At 41.7% G+C, this 20080-nt stretch overlaps 1 protein-coding gene across 4 annotated transcripts in view; it reads left to right on the top strand.

The window, feature by feature from the left end:
* Positions 1-20080, top strand: part of pccb (propionyl-CoA carboxylase subunit beta) — a 94408-nt gene that overhangs the window by 62849 nt on the left and 11479 nt on the right. For all 4 annotated transcript variants that reach the window (XM_072255634.1, XM_072255633.1, XM_072255631.1 and 1 more), the window contains exons 8-9: positions 8175-8295; positions 19300-19381. In XM_072255634.1, the coding sequence (XP_072111735.1) occupies positions 8175-8295; positions 19300-19381 (203 nt within the window). The remainder of the gene's footprint in view (positions 1-8174; positions 8296-19299; positions 19382-20080) is intronic.

Genomic DNA, 20080 nt, shown 5'->3' with positions numbered 1-20080 from the left:
AAAATGATACTGGTAGCTGTTTGCCAAACAGATGAAAATCCATTGACAATTTATTGCCTGGGGACATTCAAATCAATTTTTATTGTGCTGTAAGCACTGAGCTACTGAATCCATCTTCTGTCATACAGAATAACTGAGGTATTTTATAAAGGACTCTGAAGGAACATTACTTTAAATAATTTGATTAAATTAGTAAAGCATTGCATTTTCTAGGAAAAGAATCTGCAGATGCTGAAAATTTAAAATGAAAACACAAAATGCTGCACATAATGCATGTCAGAGCATCTATAGAGAGAAACATGACAGTTCATTGACCTGAAATGTTAACTTTGTTTCACAATCTGCAGATGCTGCCTGACTTGAATATCTCCAGCATTTTCTGTGTTGTCTAGAAAACATCTTGATGGTGCTCCTGAAGATACACTTTCTAAGTGAGCACAGTAGTTTCCCAATATTTCATCTTAGTTATTACTTATATTTAAAACATGGCCCCACTTTTTCCTGGAATTGTTTTTCAATGATTTTAAAAAATCAGAACGATATTACCATCTATTGAGTTAGGGAAACAGCCCATAACAGGAAACAGCAAATAAACAAATGAACCAAAGACTTACATTGTTCATGTTGAAGGATCTTCAGGTTGGTACCCTTTAGTCCTTCAGTCTAGTCTTTTAACATTTTTTATATACAGTTGTAAGAAAAAGTTTGTGAACCCTTTGCACTTAACCTGGTTTTCTGCATTAATTACCCATAAAATGTGGTCTGATCTTCATCTAAGTAACAATAATAGACTAAAACAATCTGCCTAAACTGATAACACACAAACAATTATACTTTGCATGTCTTTATTGCATGTTTAATCATTCACAGTCCAGGCTGGAAAAAGTATGTGAACACTTGTATTTAATAACTGGTAGAACCTCCTTTAGCAGCAATAATCTCCACCAACATTTCCTGTAGCTGCTGATCAGACTTTCACAATGGCGAGGAGGAATTTTAGACCTTTCCTCCATACAAAACTGTTTCAGTTCATCAATATTTCTGGGATTCCTTGCAAAAACAGCCTCTTCAGGTCATGCCACAGCATCTCAATTGGGTTAAGGTCTGGGTTCTGACTTGACCATTCCAAAACACACATTTTTTTCTTTTTAAACCATTCTGTTGCTGATTTACTCTTGTGATTTCGATCATTGTCTTGATGCATCATCCAACTTCAATTAAGCTTCAGGTGATGGACTGCTGTCTTGACATTCTCCAGTAAAATGTCTTGATACAATTTTGAACTCATTGTTCCCTGTACAATTGTAAGCTGTCCAGGCCCTGAGGCAACAATGTGGCCCCAAACCATGATGCTCCTTCACATTTGGGATGAGGTTGAGGTTTTGGTGTTGGTGTTGGTGTGGAATGCCCTTTTTCCTCCAAAGATAGCAGTGTGCATTTCTGCCAGAAAGATCAACTTTTGTCTCATTTGTCCACAGAACATTGGCCCAGAAGTGTTGTGGAACATCTAGGTGGTACAGTGTTTTGCTTTTTTGGAGAGCAGTGGCTTTTTCTGTGGTATTCTTCAATGAACACCATGAAAGGAGTACTTTCCTTACAGTGGACACATGAACAGAGACCTTAGCAAGTTCTAGAGATTTATACAGGTCTCTTGCTATTGCCCTTGGGTTATTTTTCACCTCCTTCAGTGTTACACGTTGTACTCTTGGTGTGATCTTTTCAGGTCACCCACCCCTAGGGAAAGTAGCAACAGTAGTGAATTTCCTCCATTTGTAGGCAATTTCTCCTACTGTGGACTGATGTACATAGGTCTTTAGAAATGCTTTTGTAGCCTTTTCCAGCTTCATGCGTCTCTACAATTCTTCTAAGGTCCTCTGAAAGTTGTTTTGATTGAGGCATGATGCACGTAATCAGATCACCTCTACAACCCATACCTCCAATCTTATCACATTGATTGGAACACCTGGCTCCAAATAGCTTTTGTTGAAGACATTACCCCAGAGGTTCACATTTTTTGAACCTAGCCTGTGAGTGTTTAAATTGTGTACTCAGTATTGCTGAGAAGAAGTACAATTAAATGTTTGTGTGTTATTAGTTTAGGCAGCTGTGTTTGTCTATTATTGGATAAAGATCAGACCACATTTTATGAATAATTAATGCAGAAAAACAGATAATTGAAAAGGATTCACAAACTTTTTCTGGCAACTGTATAGAGTGATAATATTTAATATTAAATTCTCTCATCAGTTAAACAGTTAAAATCTTTGAGCTTAAAAACACCTAAACTTTAAAACTGCTTCTACATAACTAAAAGCAGTTAAGCAAACATTATAGTAGGGAAAATTGAACTTTACTTTGTTTTGAATCTCTCACAGCAGTTTCTTGCCTTTCAAGAAAAATAGACTGTTGTTCCTGGTCTAGATCTGGGATGGTACAAGTTTTTTTTTTCTGACAGGATCCTGGGAAACAAAGGTGAAGGAATATATAGATCAGGAGGCTCGTATTAGTCCAGAGGATGGGGAATTTTACTAGAAGCAGTAGCAAAAGTTAATGAGGGAGAAAATTGATCATAAGGAAAAATAGGTAAACATATTAAAACAACCAGCAAGATCTGCTGTGGATTTATAAAAGGAAAGGGGCAGCTAAGGTGTAACTGGGGACCTGAGGAAGCAAGACTGGGACATAATAATGGGCAACAAGAAAATGGCTGATGAGCTTATATCAATTCCTACATCAGTCTTCATTAGGAACACTGTGTCACAGCTCAAAGATTTCTTATAGGCTAGTTTGATAGTATGGAAGAACATATTAATAGCGTTTGTAATAAGACTGAAGGCAGACAAGTCTCCAGGTCCTGATAGTCTGCATCTAAAGGTCTTATAGGATGCGATTGCAGCAATGCTGGTGCCATTGTTTGCAGTTTTTCAAAACCTCACCAAGTGGAATGGAGAGCCACAAAAGCTATTCCATAGTTCCACTGTTTACTAATAAAAAGGGTAATTATAGGCCTCTTAGCTTCTGTTGTTGGCAAGACACTGGACTTTATAATCAAGGAAGAAATAGCTTGTCATTGAGAGAACCTTATTGTAAACAAGTCACATCATTGTATGAAAGGTGAATTGTGTTTGATCATTGAGGATGTAACAAACAGAGATGATGAGAGGAACCAGTAGGTGTAATGTATTTGTAATTTTTGAAGGCATTTGATAGGGGCTTACAATATGGGGGGGTGGGGCATTAGCATGGATTGAATATTAGCAATCCATAGCAGATATTGAGATAAGCAGATCTTTTGTAGGTAGGAAATTCCTGGGCCACCAATTATACTGTATTATGATCTGGAGAAGGATGAAGGGTAAAAATTTGCTGATGAAATGAAACGCAGGAAGGACGTGTGGTAATTAAGGGTATTAGGACTCTGCAATAGGATATAAATGGGCTGACTGAGTAGTAAAAGCTTTGTTAATGGAGTAATTTGAGGAAAAAATTAAAATAGACAATTATCTGTAGTCTTTCTCCAGGTACAAAAATTGGGTAGGAAGTCAAATGGTATGTTGGCCTTTATTGAAAGGCGGTAAGAGTCTTAAAAATGGAGAAATACTGTTACAATTGTACTGGATACTGGTGAGGCCATATCTGGAATATTATGCAGTTTTTGCCCCTTAATTTAAGAATTGATGCACTGGCATTTCAAAAGAGCTTCAGCCATCCAGTTCCTGAGATCAGTGGGTTATCCTATTATGAATAGGTAAAGAAACTAAACTGAAAATAATGGAGATTTAAAGGATAAAGGATTATCCAATTGAAACATGCAAGATTCTGACAGGAAATGGCAGAGTAGATGTTGATTATTCCATGAGTGGGAGAATCTTGAGTGAGAGGACATAAATGCAAAATTAAGATAGTGTAGTCTAAAATTGAGGTGTGCAGGGATTTGTTCTTAAGGGTTTGCAAATCTCTCTAATCCTCTGTGCCAGAGATTATGAAGGCTAGATCATTTGAGATACTTAAAAGAGGAAGTAGATACATTTTTGAAAGAGTGGGCGTTTGAGGGTGATGGGAAACTATCATTGAAGAAAAGTTGAGGCATAGAGCAGATCATCTGTAATCCTATTGAATGATGAGCAGGTTTGAAGGCCCAAATAACCAGCTCCTGTTCTAATGTCCTTGAGCTGCACAATCATGCTGTTGCTGCCACAGAGGTTCAAACATTCAACTGTGGATGAAGCATCACTGCCTTAGGTTAATCAGCAAGTTCTGATTTCTTGTCTATATTGTGCATATATGTTGACATTCAGTGTTATTACTACAGATATAATTTGGACTTTGAATTGGTCATCATTATTCCAAACCAATGAGATAGAGGAGGTTTTAGATGAGAGTTGTTTAATAATTTACTGGGGACTGGCTTTAATATAGAAAGGAAAAAATGTGCAGAATAAAATATGAATAACTTCACAGATGTTAAACCCAGTTTGGATACACCACCCCACTTGTAATTGCCAATAGTGACATAGAATGGCAAATTTTAGTCCATGAATTGTAAACTACCTCTGATCAGTTTTTCGATTAAAAATTTAAAAAGTGCTGATATTTAAATAGAAAATATAATCAAAATGTCACCATTATTCACTAATAAATACTGTGAAATTGAAAGGGCCTTTTCCAATCTTTGATGCTCCATCACTGCTTCTTGAGGCAGTCCGCCTTCAAACCCAGAAACTATTTTTGTGTTGTGGTTTATTATGTCAGCTATAAAAGCAAAAGTATTCTTTTGTATAAACACAGGGTTATATTTGAACTGATCTAGAAGATGCATTGACAAATTGAACTGATGAAACATTTTGACATGCTGATCATGGGAATTTTCTGTGACAGAATGTCAAACAGCCTCTCAACATGAGATGGTGATTCAAACCTGTACATTAGAATTCATGCAGTATCCACCTTTACTGTTTTGTTGTAATTGGTTAGATTAAAAAATATTGTAACAGTAAAACTTCAGTAACTGTGTATTAACGATGCAATAATAACCCATTTTGAAATATCATTTAAAGTATTATACATCTTTGACCAATTTTAAGCAGTATATTTTAGTAATACACATCAAAGTTGCTGGTGAACGCAGCAGGCCAGGCAGCATCTCTAGGAAGAGGTGCAGTCGACGTTTCAGGCCGAGACCCTTCGTCAGGACTAACTGAAGGAAGAGTGAGTAAGGGATTTGAAAGTTGGAGGGGGAGGGATGGAGCCAAGAGCTGGACAGGTGATTGGCAAAAGGGGATACGAGAGGATCATGGGACAGGAGGTCCGGGAAGAAAGACAGGGAGGGGGGGACCCAGAGGATGGGCAAGAGGTATATTCAGAGGGACAGAGGGAGAAAAAGGAGAGTGAGAGAAAGAATGTGTGCATAAAAATAAGTAACAGATGGGGTACGAGGGGGAGGTGGGGCCTAGCGGAAGTTGGAGAAGTCGATGTTCATGCCATCAGGTTGGAGGCTACCCAGACAGAATATAAGGTGTCGTTCCTCCAACCTGAGTGTGGCTTCATCTTTACAGTAGAGGAGGCCATGGATAGACATGTCAGAATGGGAATGGGATGTGGAATTAAAATGTGTGGCCACTGGGAGATCCTGCTTTCTCTGGCGGACAGAGCGTAGATGTTCAGCGAAGCAGTCTCCCAGTCTGCGTCGGGTCTCGCCAATATATAAGAGGCCACATCGGGAACACCGGACGCAGTATATCACCCCAGTCGACTCACAGGTGAAGTGTTGCCTCACCTGGAAAGACTGTTTGGGGCCCTGAATGGTGGTAAGGGAGGAAGTGTAAAGGCATGTGTAGCACTTGTTCCGCTTACACGGATAAGTGCCAGGAGGGAGATCAGTGGGGAGGGATGGGGGGGACGAATGGACAAGGGAGTTGTGTAGGGAGCGATCCCTGCGGAATGCAGAGGGGGGGGGAGGGAAAGATGTGCTTAGTGGTGGGATCCCGTTAGAGGTGGCGGATGTTACGGAGAATAATATGTTGGACCCAGAGGCTGGTGGGGTGGTAGGTGAGGACCAGGGGAACCCTATTCCTAGTGGGGTGGCGGGCGAATGGAGTGAGAGCAGATGTATGTGAAATGGGGGAGATGCGTTTAAGAGCAGAGTTGATAGCGGAGGAAGGGAAGCCCCTTTCTTTAAAAAATGAAGACATCTCCCTCGTCCTAGAATGAAAAGCCTCATCCTGAGAGCAGATGCGGCGGAGACGGAGGAATTGCGAAAAGGGGATGGCGTTTTTGCAAGAGACAGGGTGAGAAGAGGAATAGTCCAGATAGCTGTGAGAGTCAGTAGGCTTATAGTAGACATCAGTGGATAAGCTGTCTCCAGAGACAGAGTAGGAAAGATTTAGAAAGGGGAGGGAGGTGTCGGAAATGACCAGGTAAACTTGAGGGCAGAGTGAAAGTTGGAGGCAAAGTTAATAAAGTCAACGAGTTCTGCATGCGTGCAGGAAGCAGCGCCAATGCAGTCGTCGATGTAGCGAAGGAAAAGTGGGGGACAGATACCAGAATAGGCACGGAACATAGATTGTTCCACAAACCCAACAAAAAGGCAGGCATAGCTAGGACCCATACGGGTGCCCATAGCTACACCTTTAGTTTGGAGGAAGTGGGAGGAGCCAAAGGAGAAATTATTAAGAGTAAGGACTAATTCCGCTAGGCGGAGCAAAGTGGTGGTAGAGGGGAACTGATTAGGTCTGGAATCCAAAAAGAAGCGTAGAGCTTTGAGACCTTCCTGATGGGGGATGGAAGTATATAAGGACTGGACATCCATGGTGAAAATAAAGTGGTGAGGGCCAGGGAACTTAAAATCATCGAAAAGTTTAAGAACGTGAGAAGTGTCACGAACATAGTTCGGAAGAGATTGAACAAGGGGTGATAAAACAGTGTCGAGGTATGCAGAAATGAGTTCGGTGGGGCAGGAGCAAGCTGAGACAATAGGTCGGCCAGGGCAGGCAGATTTGTGGATCTTGGGTAGGAGGTAGAAACGGGAAGTGCGGGGTGTGGGAACTATAAGGTTGGTAGCAGTGGATGGGAGATCCCCTGAGCGGATAAAGTCGGTGATGGTGTGGGAGACAATGGCCTGGTGCTCCTTAGTGGGGTCACGATCGAGGGGTAAATAAGAGGAGGTATCCGCGAGTTGTCACTGTGCCTCGGCAAGGTAGAGGTCAGTACGCCAGACTACAACAGCACCCCCCTTATCGGCGGGTTTAATAATAAGGTTAGGATTAGTGCAGAGGGAGTGGAGAGCAGAGCGTTCGGAAGGAGTGAGGTTGGAATGGGGACAAGGTGCGGTGAAGTCGAGACGGTTGATGTCCCGTCGGCAATTAGCGATAAAGAGATCCAGAGCAGGCAACACTTCACCTGTGAGTCGACTGGGGTGATATACTGCGTCCGGTGCTCCCGATGTGGCCTTTTATATATTGGCGAGACCCGACGCAGACTGGGAGACCGCTTTGCTGAACATCTACGCTCTGTCCGCCAGAGAAAGCAGGATCTCCCAGTGGCCACACATTTTAATTCCACATCCCATTCCCATTCTGACATGTCTATCCACGGCCTCCTCTACTGTAAAGATGAAGCCACACTCAGGTTGGAGGAACGACACCTTATATTCTGTCTGGGTAGCCTCCAACCTGATGGCATGAACATCGACTTCTCTAACTTCCGCTAGGCCCCACCTCCCCCTCGTACCCCATCTGCTACTCATTTTTATGCACACATTCTTTCTCTCACTCTCCTTTTTCTCCCTCTGTCCCTCTGAATATACCTCTTGCCCATCCTCTGGGTCCCCCCCCCCCCCCCCCGTCTTTCTTCCCGGACCTCCTGTCCCATGATCCTCTCATATCCCTTTAGCCAATCACCTGTCCAGCTCTTGGCTCCATCCCTCCCCCTCCTGTCTTCTCCTATCATTTTGGATCTCCCCCTTCCCCCTCCAACTTTCAAATCCCTTACTCACTCTTCCTTCAGTTAGTCCTGACGAAGGGTCTCGGCCTGAAACGTCGACTGCACCTCTTCCTAGAGATGCTGCCTGGCCTGCTGCATTCACCAGCAACTTTGATGTGTGTTGCTTGAAACTCCAGCATCTGCAGAATTCCTGTTGTTTATATTTTAGTAATGCTGTGTTGTTCATACTGCAGGTGTTGCACACAGGGCTTTTGAAAATGATATTGATGCCTTATTGAATTTAAGAGAGTTTTTTAATTATATACCACTGAATAACAAAGATCCAGCTCCAGTAAGAGAATGTCAAGATCCATGGTAAGTAGAACTCCGCTTTGCACTCGATTCTACTCTTTAGATGTGACTTTACAGGCAAGGTACTGCTAGCATGAATTGGGTGACTAGCAGGAGGCAATGAGTGGGATTGAAGAGGGCCTTTTCTGATTGGCTGCTGGCGACTAGTGGTGTTTCGCAGGGGTCAGTGTTGGGACCACTTTTCATCTTATATTTTAATGATTTGGATCATGGAATTGATGGCTTTGTGGCCAAGTTCGAGTACAATATGAAGACAGGTGGAGAGGCTGGTAGTGTTGAGGAAGCAGGGAGTCTGCAGAAGGACTTGACAGATTGGGAGAATAGGCAAAGAAGTGCCAGATGAAATGTAGTGTAGGGAAATGTATGGTCATGTACTTTGCAAGAAGGAATAAAGGCATAGACAATTTTTAAAACAGTGAGAAAATTGAAAAATCTGAGGTGCAGAGGGACTTGGGAGTCCTTGTGCAGGATTCCCCAAAGGTTAACTTGCAGATTGAGTTGATAGTGAGGAAGGCAAATGCAATGTTAGCATTCATTTCAAGAGAACTAGAATATAAAAGCAAGGATGTAATGCTGAACCTTTATAAGGTATTGGTTAGACCACACTTTGAAGTATTGTGAGCAGTACTTGGTGGGTATATGGAAGGAACAGCCAGGGTAAATGGTGGAGGCAGGTGCAGTTACTGCTTTTAAAAGACATTTGGACAAATACATGAATCGAAAAAAGAAATATGGGCAAAGTACTGGCTATAAGGGCTAGTGCAGATAGGCACTCTGGTTGTATGACAAGTTGGAACAAAGGGCTTGCTTACTTGTATAACTCTTGACAATGCATCATTCTGATCGCAAGATCAGCAATCTGTACTTCCTCAGTGCTGTTGATCTGCTTCGCAAAAATGGATCTTGGAGCTATTTCTTGTGCCATTCTTTTGTATGAAATAAAGTATATATAATTGGCCTTAGCATTAAAGTAGTTAAGTATAGTTGAGCTATTTTATATGCATAGTATTTTCCCAATAAGCAATATTATGGGGTGATCTTCCACTATGTTAATATTTGGCAGTGTTGGAAGATGTTTGAGATGGTGCATGCAGTGAGAATTGAATAAGAGCAGCACTCAGGTGCCTAGCCTATCACTGTATTTCACTTTGTCCAAAAATAAATTACATGATAGACCAAGTAGACAAAATGAACCTTATAAAAGTATTTAAGATAGTTGTCAAGTTATCATCTATACACCATCAGGATAGATCTATAGAGTCTCTCAAAAGCAGAGGTGGAGGACTATGCCTCATGATCAACTCCTCGGTGCACAAATATATCAGTGCTGTCCCAATTCTGCTTGCCAGACCTGAAATATCTCGCAGCCCATTTTACCTACCATGGGAAATTTCCGTGATCATTTTGGTAGCGGTATACATTCCACCTCAGGCCAATGTCAATCAGGCTTTAGATCAGGCATATCAAACTCATTTTAGATCATGGGCCAGATTGGGCAAAATGTGATTTCATGTGGGCCGGATCAGTTGTGCACACGCGTGTGCTCCCACAGTTTTCATTGCCTTCGTTTTTTCAACCTGCTCTCATGTGTCTCAGTCTCTGCTATAACCACAGAGTGTTTCACTTTACGAATTTCTTTTCTTATGAAGAAGATTGCCTAGCAAGCATTATTTTTATGATTAGTATTAACTTACAGCCATAGGCTGCAAGAAAGTTGTGATGAGAGAGAGAAAAAACGATGCTATTTTGGCTAAGATTGTTTTGGGAGCCACACCCTTTCCATTAATAAACCATTTGAAATTAAACATTAGCAGACACAAATGTAGACCTAATGAAACAAATTGTAAATGTAAGCTACACAACTGCACCTAATTTTTATTAGCCCGCTTCCAGCAATCAAACTTAGACAATGAACACAGTTAGTCTCTAATTTTTATTGAAGTGATCACATTTACAATAATAGAATAGTCAGAAAATGAATGAATCACAATATTATGACACTCAGTATTTCATAATGCATTTTGCTTAAATGTCGCAGTGCATCGAACAGTGTCACTCATTTTTCACTTGCTGCTTCCAGGCACCTGACATCTCTTGGCTTTAACCAGCCTGTCAACATCTGGGACCAGTTTCTGGGCAGTTGTGATTTTCATAATGCCGTTTAGATGTCTGTGTGTCAGCTGTGAGCGCAGTTTGGATTTGTTAATATTCATTATGGAGAAAGCCTGCTCACAGAGATATGTTGTCCCAAACATGCAAAGGATCTTTGAGGCAAAGGCTGTCATCTTGGGGTACATCGGTCCCACGTATTGATAGAATGAGTCCAGACCCACAGCCTCAAATTTATATTTCAAAGCCGAGTTACACTGAATTTCAATTAGTTCCATTTGGAGTTCCTCCGGCACATCTGATCCTGCTTGGACGGCAAACGGCGAGCAAAATAGTGAGAATTCCTTCTCGAACTGAGTGAAGACTTGGAAACGATTCTGAAACTCACTTTTCAGCTGTGATATTTTGTCCTTGTACCTGTCCATGCTGTCATTACTCCCATGAGCGACATGCACAGACTGCAAAGAGGGGGAATGAGCTGGTTTGCTCCGGGACAGTTGCATCTCCCACAGGCTTATTTTAATTTGAAAGGCACGAATGCTGTCGTAGTATTCCGTAACAAGTTTGTTGCGGCCTTGCATGTTAATATTAAGCACATTTAAGTGCTATGTTATATCCACCAAAAATGCAAGATCACGAAGCCAGTCTGGATCATCCAACTCTGCCACTGGCTTCCCTTTCTCGTTCATGAATAGTCCAATTTCCGCACGTAATTGAAAAAAACATTTGAACACAACCCCTCTGCTCAACCAGCGGACTTCAGTGTGGTAGGGTAGGCTATGTCCAATATTATTTTTGGACAAAAGAGTGTCAAATTGCCGATGGTTGAGTCCCTTGGCTCTAATAAAATTAATTCGTTTTGATTACTACATCCATGATATTGTCCATTTTCAGGCTCCTGCTACATAATGCCTCCTGGTGTGTAATACAATGAAAATTCCAAAATTCCTGCTCAGGATTCTCTGAACTTTCTCTCTGAGTTTCATAACAACATCTGCCTTTTTCCTGACAATGGACGGTGCGCCATCTGTTGCCACGCTGACAGCGTGACTCCAGTCAACCCCCAGTCTGTCCAAGGCCTCGACGAGGCTGGAGAAAACGTCATTCGCCGTTGTGGTGTTTGTCATTGGCGCCATCTCCACAAACTCCTCGGTGATGGTCAAAGATGCATCAACACCACGAATAAGTATTCCCAGTTGAGCTACATCAGTCACATCAGTGCTCTCATCAATTGCAATAGAGAAGGCAATAAGTGACTTCACTTTGTCTTCTAGTTGACTGTTCAAATCTCCTGCAAGGGTCCCCGATTCTCTCTGCCACAGTATTTCTTGACAAGCTGATATTACCAAAAGCCTGTCTCTTCTCAGAGCACACCAGCTCAGCCGCCGTCAGCATGCATGCTTTAATGAACTCCCCCTCTGAGTATGGCTTCGATGCAGCAGCTATTTTGTTGGCAATAATATAGCTGGCCTTGACCGCTCCATCATAAGTCTCTCGACTTTTGGTGAACACTGATTGCTGTTTTTTCAGAGCTGCTTCAAGCTTGTTTACCTTTTGCGTTCTGAGTCGTCCTGTGTACTTGTCATATTTTTTTCTGTGTGACATCTCATAGGGTTGTTTGATATTGTACTCTTTTGCCAGAGCCACTTGTTGCGAGCATATCAGACACACAGGTTTGCCATTGACCTCACAGAAGAAAGAACAATCTTTCCAATTAACGTTGAATATTCGACCTTCGATGTCAACTTTTCGTTTCTTGGAAAGCATTTTGAACCACAGCAGCAAACAGTCTCAGCCTTGCTACAGGTGTTACTTACCTGAGTACTCTGTGCGTTTATACTGTGTCTGACGACGTAAGTAGGGCCCTAGTGGTCTTCAGTGCAGGGTGGTGGGTGCTTATGCACAGCGGGTGGTTAGTTGCCGCCTATTCTTTTCTAAGTACACACAACAAGCTGCCGGTGCAGCAGGCGGCCCAGACAGCGGTGGGAGAGAGAGAGTGGCTGCCGTACAGATACATAATAAATAGTCCTGAATGTACTTTTTTTTCCCCAAATCATCCCGCGGGCCGGATTGGACCCCTTCGCGGGCCGGTAGTTTGACACCCCTGCTTTAGATGATCTGAGCAATGGGATCAACATGCACGAAACAGTGCACTCTAATGCCTTCACCATTGTTTTTGGGGCATTTTAACCAGGCCAACCTGAGTAAAATCACTAAACAATTACCATCAACAGATCACTTGCAATACCAGAGGAAACACACTGGACCGTTGCTACACCACCATCAAGAATGCCCATGTGATTCCACGCCCTCACTTCAGGAAGTCTGATCACCTGTTTGTACTTCCACTCCCTGAGTATAGACAGAGACTGAAGACTGCAGTACAAGTAGTAAGGACCAAGAAGGTATGGACAAGGGAAGCAGAGGAGCATACGGGACTGCTTTGAATCGGTGGTCTGGACCGTATTCAGAGATTCGTCTTCGAATCTGGATGAGTATGCTGCAGTCATTACCAACTTCATTAAAACCTGTTTGGACGAGTGTGTGCCTACAAAGACTTGCTGTACATTCCCAAACCAAAAGCCGTAGATGAACCAGGAGGTACATCATCTGCTGAAGGCTAGATCTGTGGCATTTCAAGGCTGGCGACCCAGGTCTGTACTAGAAAACCAGGTATGACTTGCGGAGGGTTATTTCAAGGGTGAAGAGACAATTTCGAACGAGGTTGGAGGCAATATCGGATGTACGACAACTCTAGCAGGGTTTGCAAGACATTACTTACTACAAAGTGAAACCCAATAGCATGAATGCCAGCAATACTTCACTACCAGATGAACTCAAAGCTTTCCATGCCCACTTTGAAAGGGAGAATATAACTACAGCTGTGAAGATCCCTGCTGCACTCGGTGACCCTGTGATCTCTGTCTCGGGGGCCAATGTTAAGCTATCTTTAAAGAGAGTGAACCCTCGCAAGGAGGGAGGCCCCGACGGAGTACCTAGTAAGGCTCTGAAAACTTGTGCCAACCAGCTGGCAGGAGTATTCAAGGACATTTTCAGCCTCTCACTGCAACGGGCCAAAGTTCCAACTTGCTTCAAAAGGGCAACAATTATACCAGTGCCTAAGAAGAATAATGTGAGCTGCCCTAATGACTTTCGCCCAGTAGCACTCACATCTACAGTGATGAAATGCTTTGAGAGGTTGGTCATGACCAGACTGAACTCATGCCTCAACAAGAACCTGGACCCACTGCCATTTGTCTATTACCACAATAGGTCAACGGCAGACACAATCTCAATGGCTCTTCACATGGCCTAAGACTACCTGGACAATACAAACACCCATGTCAGGATGCTGTTCATTGACTATGGCTCAGCATTTAATACCATCATTCCCACAATCCTGATTGATAAGTTAGAGAACCTGGACCTCTGTACAATTGGATCCTCAGCTTCCTAACCAGAAGACCACAATCTGTGCGAATTGGTGATAATATCTCCTCCTCGCTAACAATCAACTCTGGTGCACCTCGGGCATGTGCTTAGCCCACTGCTCTACTCTCTCTGTACCCTTGACTATGGCTAGGTATAGCTCAGATACCATCTGTAAAGTTATTGATGATACAACCATTGTTGGTAGAATCTCAGATGGCAACAAGAGGGTGTATAGGAGTGAGATAAACTAACTAGTGGAATGGTGCCGCAGCAACAACCTGGCACTCAATGTCAGTAAGACGAAAGAACTGATTGTGGACTTCAGGAAGGGTAAAACAAAGGAGTAGATACCAATCCTCATAGAGGGGTCAGAAGTGGGAAGAGTGAGCAGTTTCATGTTCCTAGATGTCAAGATCTCTGAGGACCTAACCTGGTCTCAACATAGCGATGCGGCTATAAAGAAGGTAAGATAGCGACTATACTTCATTAGGAGTTTGAAGAGATTTAGTATGTCAACAAAAACACTCAAAAACATCTATAGATGTACCGTGGAGAGCATTCTGACAGGCTGCATCACTCTGGTATGCTGGGGTGGGGGGCACGACTGCATAGGAGTGAAAGAAGCTGCGGAGGGTCGTAAATTTAGTCTGCTCTATCTTTGGTACAAGTCTACAAAGTACCCAGGACATCTTCAAGGAGTAGTGACTGAGAAAGGCAGCATCCATTATTAAGGACCCCCAGCACCCAGGGCATGCCCTTTTCTCATTGTTGCCATCAGGTAGGAGGTACAGAAGCCTGAAGATACACATACTGCGATTTAGGAAAAGCTTCTTCCCCTCTGCCATCCAATTCCTAAATGGGACATTGAACCCGTAAATACTACCTCACTTTTTTAATGCATATTATTTCTGATTTTGCACAATTTTTAATCTATTCAATATGCATATACTTTAATCTTCTATATTATGTATTGCATTGAACTGCTGCTGCTAAGTTAACAAATTTCTTGACACATCCCGGTGATAATAAACCTAATTCTGATTCTAAGCTGCCTGCAGAGGCCATTATATGCAACTCTGTTGTGGGTAAGTATAGATTTAAGCAGTGGCTGGATCTTTACAACAGGCTATTTAAAAGAATCAGATTTTTTTTAAAATAAGAGAAATGGGAAAAATGCTAGATAATATTGTTCTGGGTAATGGTTAGCCAGGATACAACTGATAGCAGATACAACTTGAGGAGTCAGTTACTGTTTGTTGGCACATTGTGCAAAAGAATGCTGGTATTTAGATATATTTCTCTTACTAAATAGTCTGAATAGAAATATCATGGCTGACAGTGGAATTACAGTATCTTCCATTGTACAAAAATGAAACTGTGTGCCTGGAAGATTAAGGAACGTTTCATTTCCATCTGAAGAGCTGCTTGTATGTTGAGTTTACTGCTACCTCTTTAAATGTCCAAGTCTGCCCTCACGTGGCTGCAGGGAGATTTCTCCAATTGATGGAATGGTGCTTTCTTTCCTCTCCAGTTACAAATGAAAGACTGTCATCTAGTGGCTGTATTGAATTATGCACCCTTTCCAGATCACAAATTTTTGCAAAGAACCCATTTTTATTTATTTCAAAAATGAATATTTTTTCTAAAATTGTAAGTTTATAAACACATTATTCAGTTATTTTAGCTGTAATTTAGCTTTATGCAATACCAGTCACATTTTTATTTGGCAAATAAATAAACTTTGGACAAACTCCTGAACCCACACAATTTCATGTGTCTCTTGGATCTGAAATTTTGCATTCAAAGTGTCAACTACAGAACACTAAACCCAAGTGGGCTCTATATTTTCTGCAAGGTGTTAACTATTATAAGAATTATACTACTGAAAATGATTTACAGCACTAAATTACAAGGTGATGGCCTTGTGATTGACTAAGAAGTTGGAATTAGATTTGATATCTGCTCTCTTTTAATTGTTTTACGTATATTAGAAATTGATATTGTCTAGAAGTAATCTGAAGCTCTTAAATCTTAAAAGGGGAGTACCTGTTTAGTTAGTATTTCAAGTAATTGTTGCTCATGTATGCTGCCTATGTTGCAGTATGTCCTTACATCCTGTAAGATATTTGGACTTATTTTTCCCTTTATGGCTGAATTTAATGATTTTGGAGGTGAAATTAATTGTTTCAGAGTCATAGAGTATTTGTTTTATTGAACTAATGTAGAATGAATTGGAAAAGACTATCATGTTGTCGTCTCCTTGACCATTTTTAAAGACTCAAAAATATGCTTTTGATTTTAAACAGAGCAGAATTGTTGAAGCAGATATATTGGGTTTCCATTGTTAAATATAATTTCATGAAACTGTAGGAATGCATGGATCTGTTGAGGACAGCAACCATGAATGTGTTAAGTTTAACCAATCTAATACAATTTTTTTTGAAGTACTCAATTTATAGATAAAGCTCATCAATGTTCAGAAGGAAGTTATTTTTAAAAACAGTGTGGCAGAATAATTTTGATAATGCAGTGCAGTGTGAAATTGAACTTCGTATCTAGTCCTGGCCCTTATCTATCACTCTATGAGCCTCTACATCCAAATCATCGTTCTCTGCAACTTCTGTCATCTCCAAAGGGATCCTAGCATCAAACATGTCTTGCTTTTCCCCCACCACAGGGATCAGTTCCCCCATGGTTCCCTTGTCCATTTGTCCCCTCGGCACTTATCCTCGCAAGTAGCCAAAGTGCTACACCTGCCCTCACCTCCATTCAGGGCCATAAACTATTCTTCTAGGTGAGGCAACAGTATACCTGTGAATCTGCTGGGATTGTCTATTGTGTCCAATGCTCCTGATGGAGTCTCTTCTACATTGGTGAGATCCATCGTAAATTAGGGACCACTTCGTTGACCACCTATGCTCCATCCATCAAAAGTGGAACATCCTGATGGCCAAGCATTTGAATTCCGGTTCCCATTCCAGTTCTGACATGTCAGTCCATGGCCTCCTCAATGATGAGGTCACCCTCTGAGTGGAAGAGCAACATCTTGTATACCATCTAGGATCCTCCAACCTGATGGCATGAATATCAATTTCACCTTGTGGTTTTAAAAAAAATTCCTCCCCCTCCCCACTTCTTCTATACCTTAGTCTTGCCTCTTCCTATTTGCCTATCACCTCCCCTTGGGTCCCCTCCTCCGTCCCTTTCTCCTATCGTCTGGTCCACTCTCCTATCAGATTCCTTCCTCTCCAGCTCTTTACCATTCCTACTCAACTGGCTTCACCTATCTCCTTGTAGCTATCCTCCTTCCCCTTCCCTCTTTCCCCCCTCCCCCCCACCTTTTTTACTCTGGCATCTTTCCTCCTCTTCCTTTCCAGTCCTGAAGAAGGGTCTTGGCATGAAACATTAGCTGTTTATTCATTTCCATAGATGCTGCCTGACATGCTGACTTCCTCCTGCATTTTGTATCTGTTTCTATGGCAAGTAGTTTCTGGTATGATGAGCAGTTCTGCACTTTCAAAAATAAAACGTTGGGCGCACTTTTGGTTTGGGTATAGATACCATTTGTTTCCAGGTTTGCTGTTAATGCAAATAGGAAATGGGAAAAAAAATGGGTTGGAGAAAGTCACATCAAGCAGCATTTTCTGTCGATTTCTCTTTCTACAGTCAGTTGCTGAGTGCTTCTGGCATCTTTTGCTTTATTTCAGATTTCTAGTATCTTCAATATATTATTTCAGTGCAAACATAGGAAGTTGGATGAACAACAGTGAGAACATTCAGAAACTTATCTGAAAGCTATAAAGATGTTCTTGTGTGAATGATGATGTGTGAAAAACATGTTTTAAAGAATGAAGAAAAGAGTCTTAGAAATGTCTTAGAAACAGAGATCTTGGGTTTGTGGACAATTCTCTTAATGTGCCAGTCTAGGTAGATGGGCTTTCTTCTTGTCAAAGCTATATTGAGTTTTATATAGTATAAAGATTAATAGAATGGCTAAATTGTGAGATAATGTTGCAGCTCTATAAAGCCCTGGTTAGACCACACTTGGAATATTGTGCTCGATTCTGGTCGCCTCACTACAGGAAGGATGTGAAAGCAGAGCAGATTTATCAGGGTCCATCTGTATAAGAAAGCTTGTTTTATGATAGTTTGAGTGAGCTAGGGCTTTCCTGTTGGGAACAAAGGAAGGTGAGAGGTAACTTGATAGAGGTGCACAAGATGAGAGGTGTAGATTGAGTGGATAGCCAGACTTTTTCCAAGGGTGGAAATGGTTAATACGAGGGGCATAATTTTAATGTAATTGGAGGAAATTATAAGGGCACTGTTAGAGGTAAGTTATTTTTACACAGTGGTGAGTGCATGGAATGGCCTGCAAGGGATGATGGTAGAGGCCGATATGTTAGGGACATTTAAGAAAATCTGAGATTAGCACACGGATATCAGAAAAATGGAGGGTTACGGAGGAGGGAAAGGTTAGATTGATCTTGGAGGAGGTTATAATGTCAGCATAACACCAAAGGTCCTTACTGAGCTGTAGTGTTCTATCCTTGCAAGTGGAACAAGTGTCACACCTGCCTCTATACCACCTTCCTTACTACCATTCAGGGCCTCAAACAGTCCTTCCAGGTGAGGCAATACTTCAACTGTGAGTCTGTTGGGGTCTTATACTGTGTCCGGTGCTTCTGGTGTGGCCTCCTATATGTCAGTGATACCTGACCTAGATTGAGAGACCACCTCACGGAGCTCCATCCACCAGAAAAAGCAGGATCTCCTGGTGGCCACCCATTTTAATTCTACTTCCCATTCTGACATGTCAGTCTATGGCCTCCTCTACTGCCGCAATGAGGCCACACTCAGGTTGGGGGAGCAACACCTTGAATTCCGTCTGGTTAGCCTCCAACCTGATGGTATGAACATGGATTTCTCGAACTTCTGGTAATGCCCCCCCCCCACTTCACCATTTTCCCCTCTCACCTTAACTTCTTACCTGCTCATCATCTCGCTCTGGTGCTCTTCTCCCTTTGGGCCATGGCCTTCTCTCCTCCTATCAAATTTCCCCTTCTCCAGCCCTTTATTTCTTTCACCAATCGACTTCTTAGCTCTTTACTTCACCCCTCCCTCCTCTTTCCCCCTCCCCACCTTCTTACTCTGACTTCTCATTTTTTTTGCCAGTCCTGATGAAGGGTCTCATCCCGAAACATCAACTATTCACGCTTTTCCGTAGATGTTGTCTGTGCTAAGTTCCTCCAGCACTTAGTATGTGTTGTTTAGACTTTCACTATCTGCAGGTTTTCTCTTGTGTTCTTATGTTCAATTAGTAGCCCACAATCAAAACCTTGTGCAAAATTTTACATGCTTAACCACAACTGTCATTGATGGTTGAAGTCCAAATTTACCACCATATATGCTGTAAATAATTGGTTGACAAATCTTTTTTTTAAACTTTTGCTCTTTCTGTTTATAAAGTGACAGGTTGGTACCAAGCTTGGATACATTGGTTCCCCTTGAATCCACAAAGGCATATGATATGTTGGATATTGTCCATGCGGTGAGTGTTTTTAGGTTTAACTTCGTATTGCTGGATACAGTATTCACACTTGCAAAACAGCATGTGGCCATACTTCCTTTACATCACAATAGATGAGAAAGCCCAGTCTCTACCTTGTCATCACATTGATCCAGCCTCAGCATACTTGTGTTTGATTATTCCATCTTCTTAAAGAATGGGATGCTTTCTAGCTTAACCTTAGTGGTCTAGTTCTAACTTAAAATTGTCACCTATGGTACCATCAACAATGCTGTAATTTCAGAGTTAATTATCCCGCACAGACTTGAAACAAAAACCTTGATTAACATGGAGAAGAATGTAAAGTAATTTAAGTACAGTCGGCCCTCCTTATCCGTGAGTTCAGCATGCACGAATTCAACCAACATTTTAGAGAATTATTACGGAACATCATTGGACTGGGAAAACATTAAACTTAGCACATTTTTAAGGGCAAACTGTATTTGGTTAACCTAGGGTTAATTTAGCGATTGAAGCTGATATATAAATGCACTTCTAAAAGGAATCTCACTCTTTAATACAACAGATTGGAATATAAAACTAAAACTCCATGAGGTCAATGTAAGAGGCACGTTTAAATTAACCAGGGGGGGAAAAAGGAACAAAGTCATGCAGCATATTATCTGGATTCCACAACCCAAAATGTGGTAGAAGCAGACTCTACCACATTTTAAAAAAAAA

This window comes from Mobula birostris, chromosome 4, assembly GCF_030028105.1.
Source record: "Mobula birostris isolate sMobBir1 chromosome 4, sMobBir1.hap1, whole genome shotgun sequence".
In the NCBI taxonomy this organism is placed as follows: Eukaryota; Metazoa; Chordata; class Chondrichthyes; order Myliobatiformes; family Myliobatidae; genus Mobula; species Mobula birostris.
Note: the sequence above shows the minus strand (reverse complement) of the source record. Positions and strands in the feature narration are given on the sequence as shown.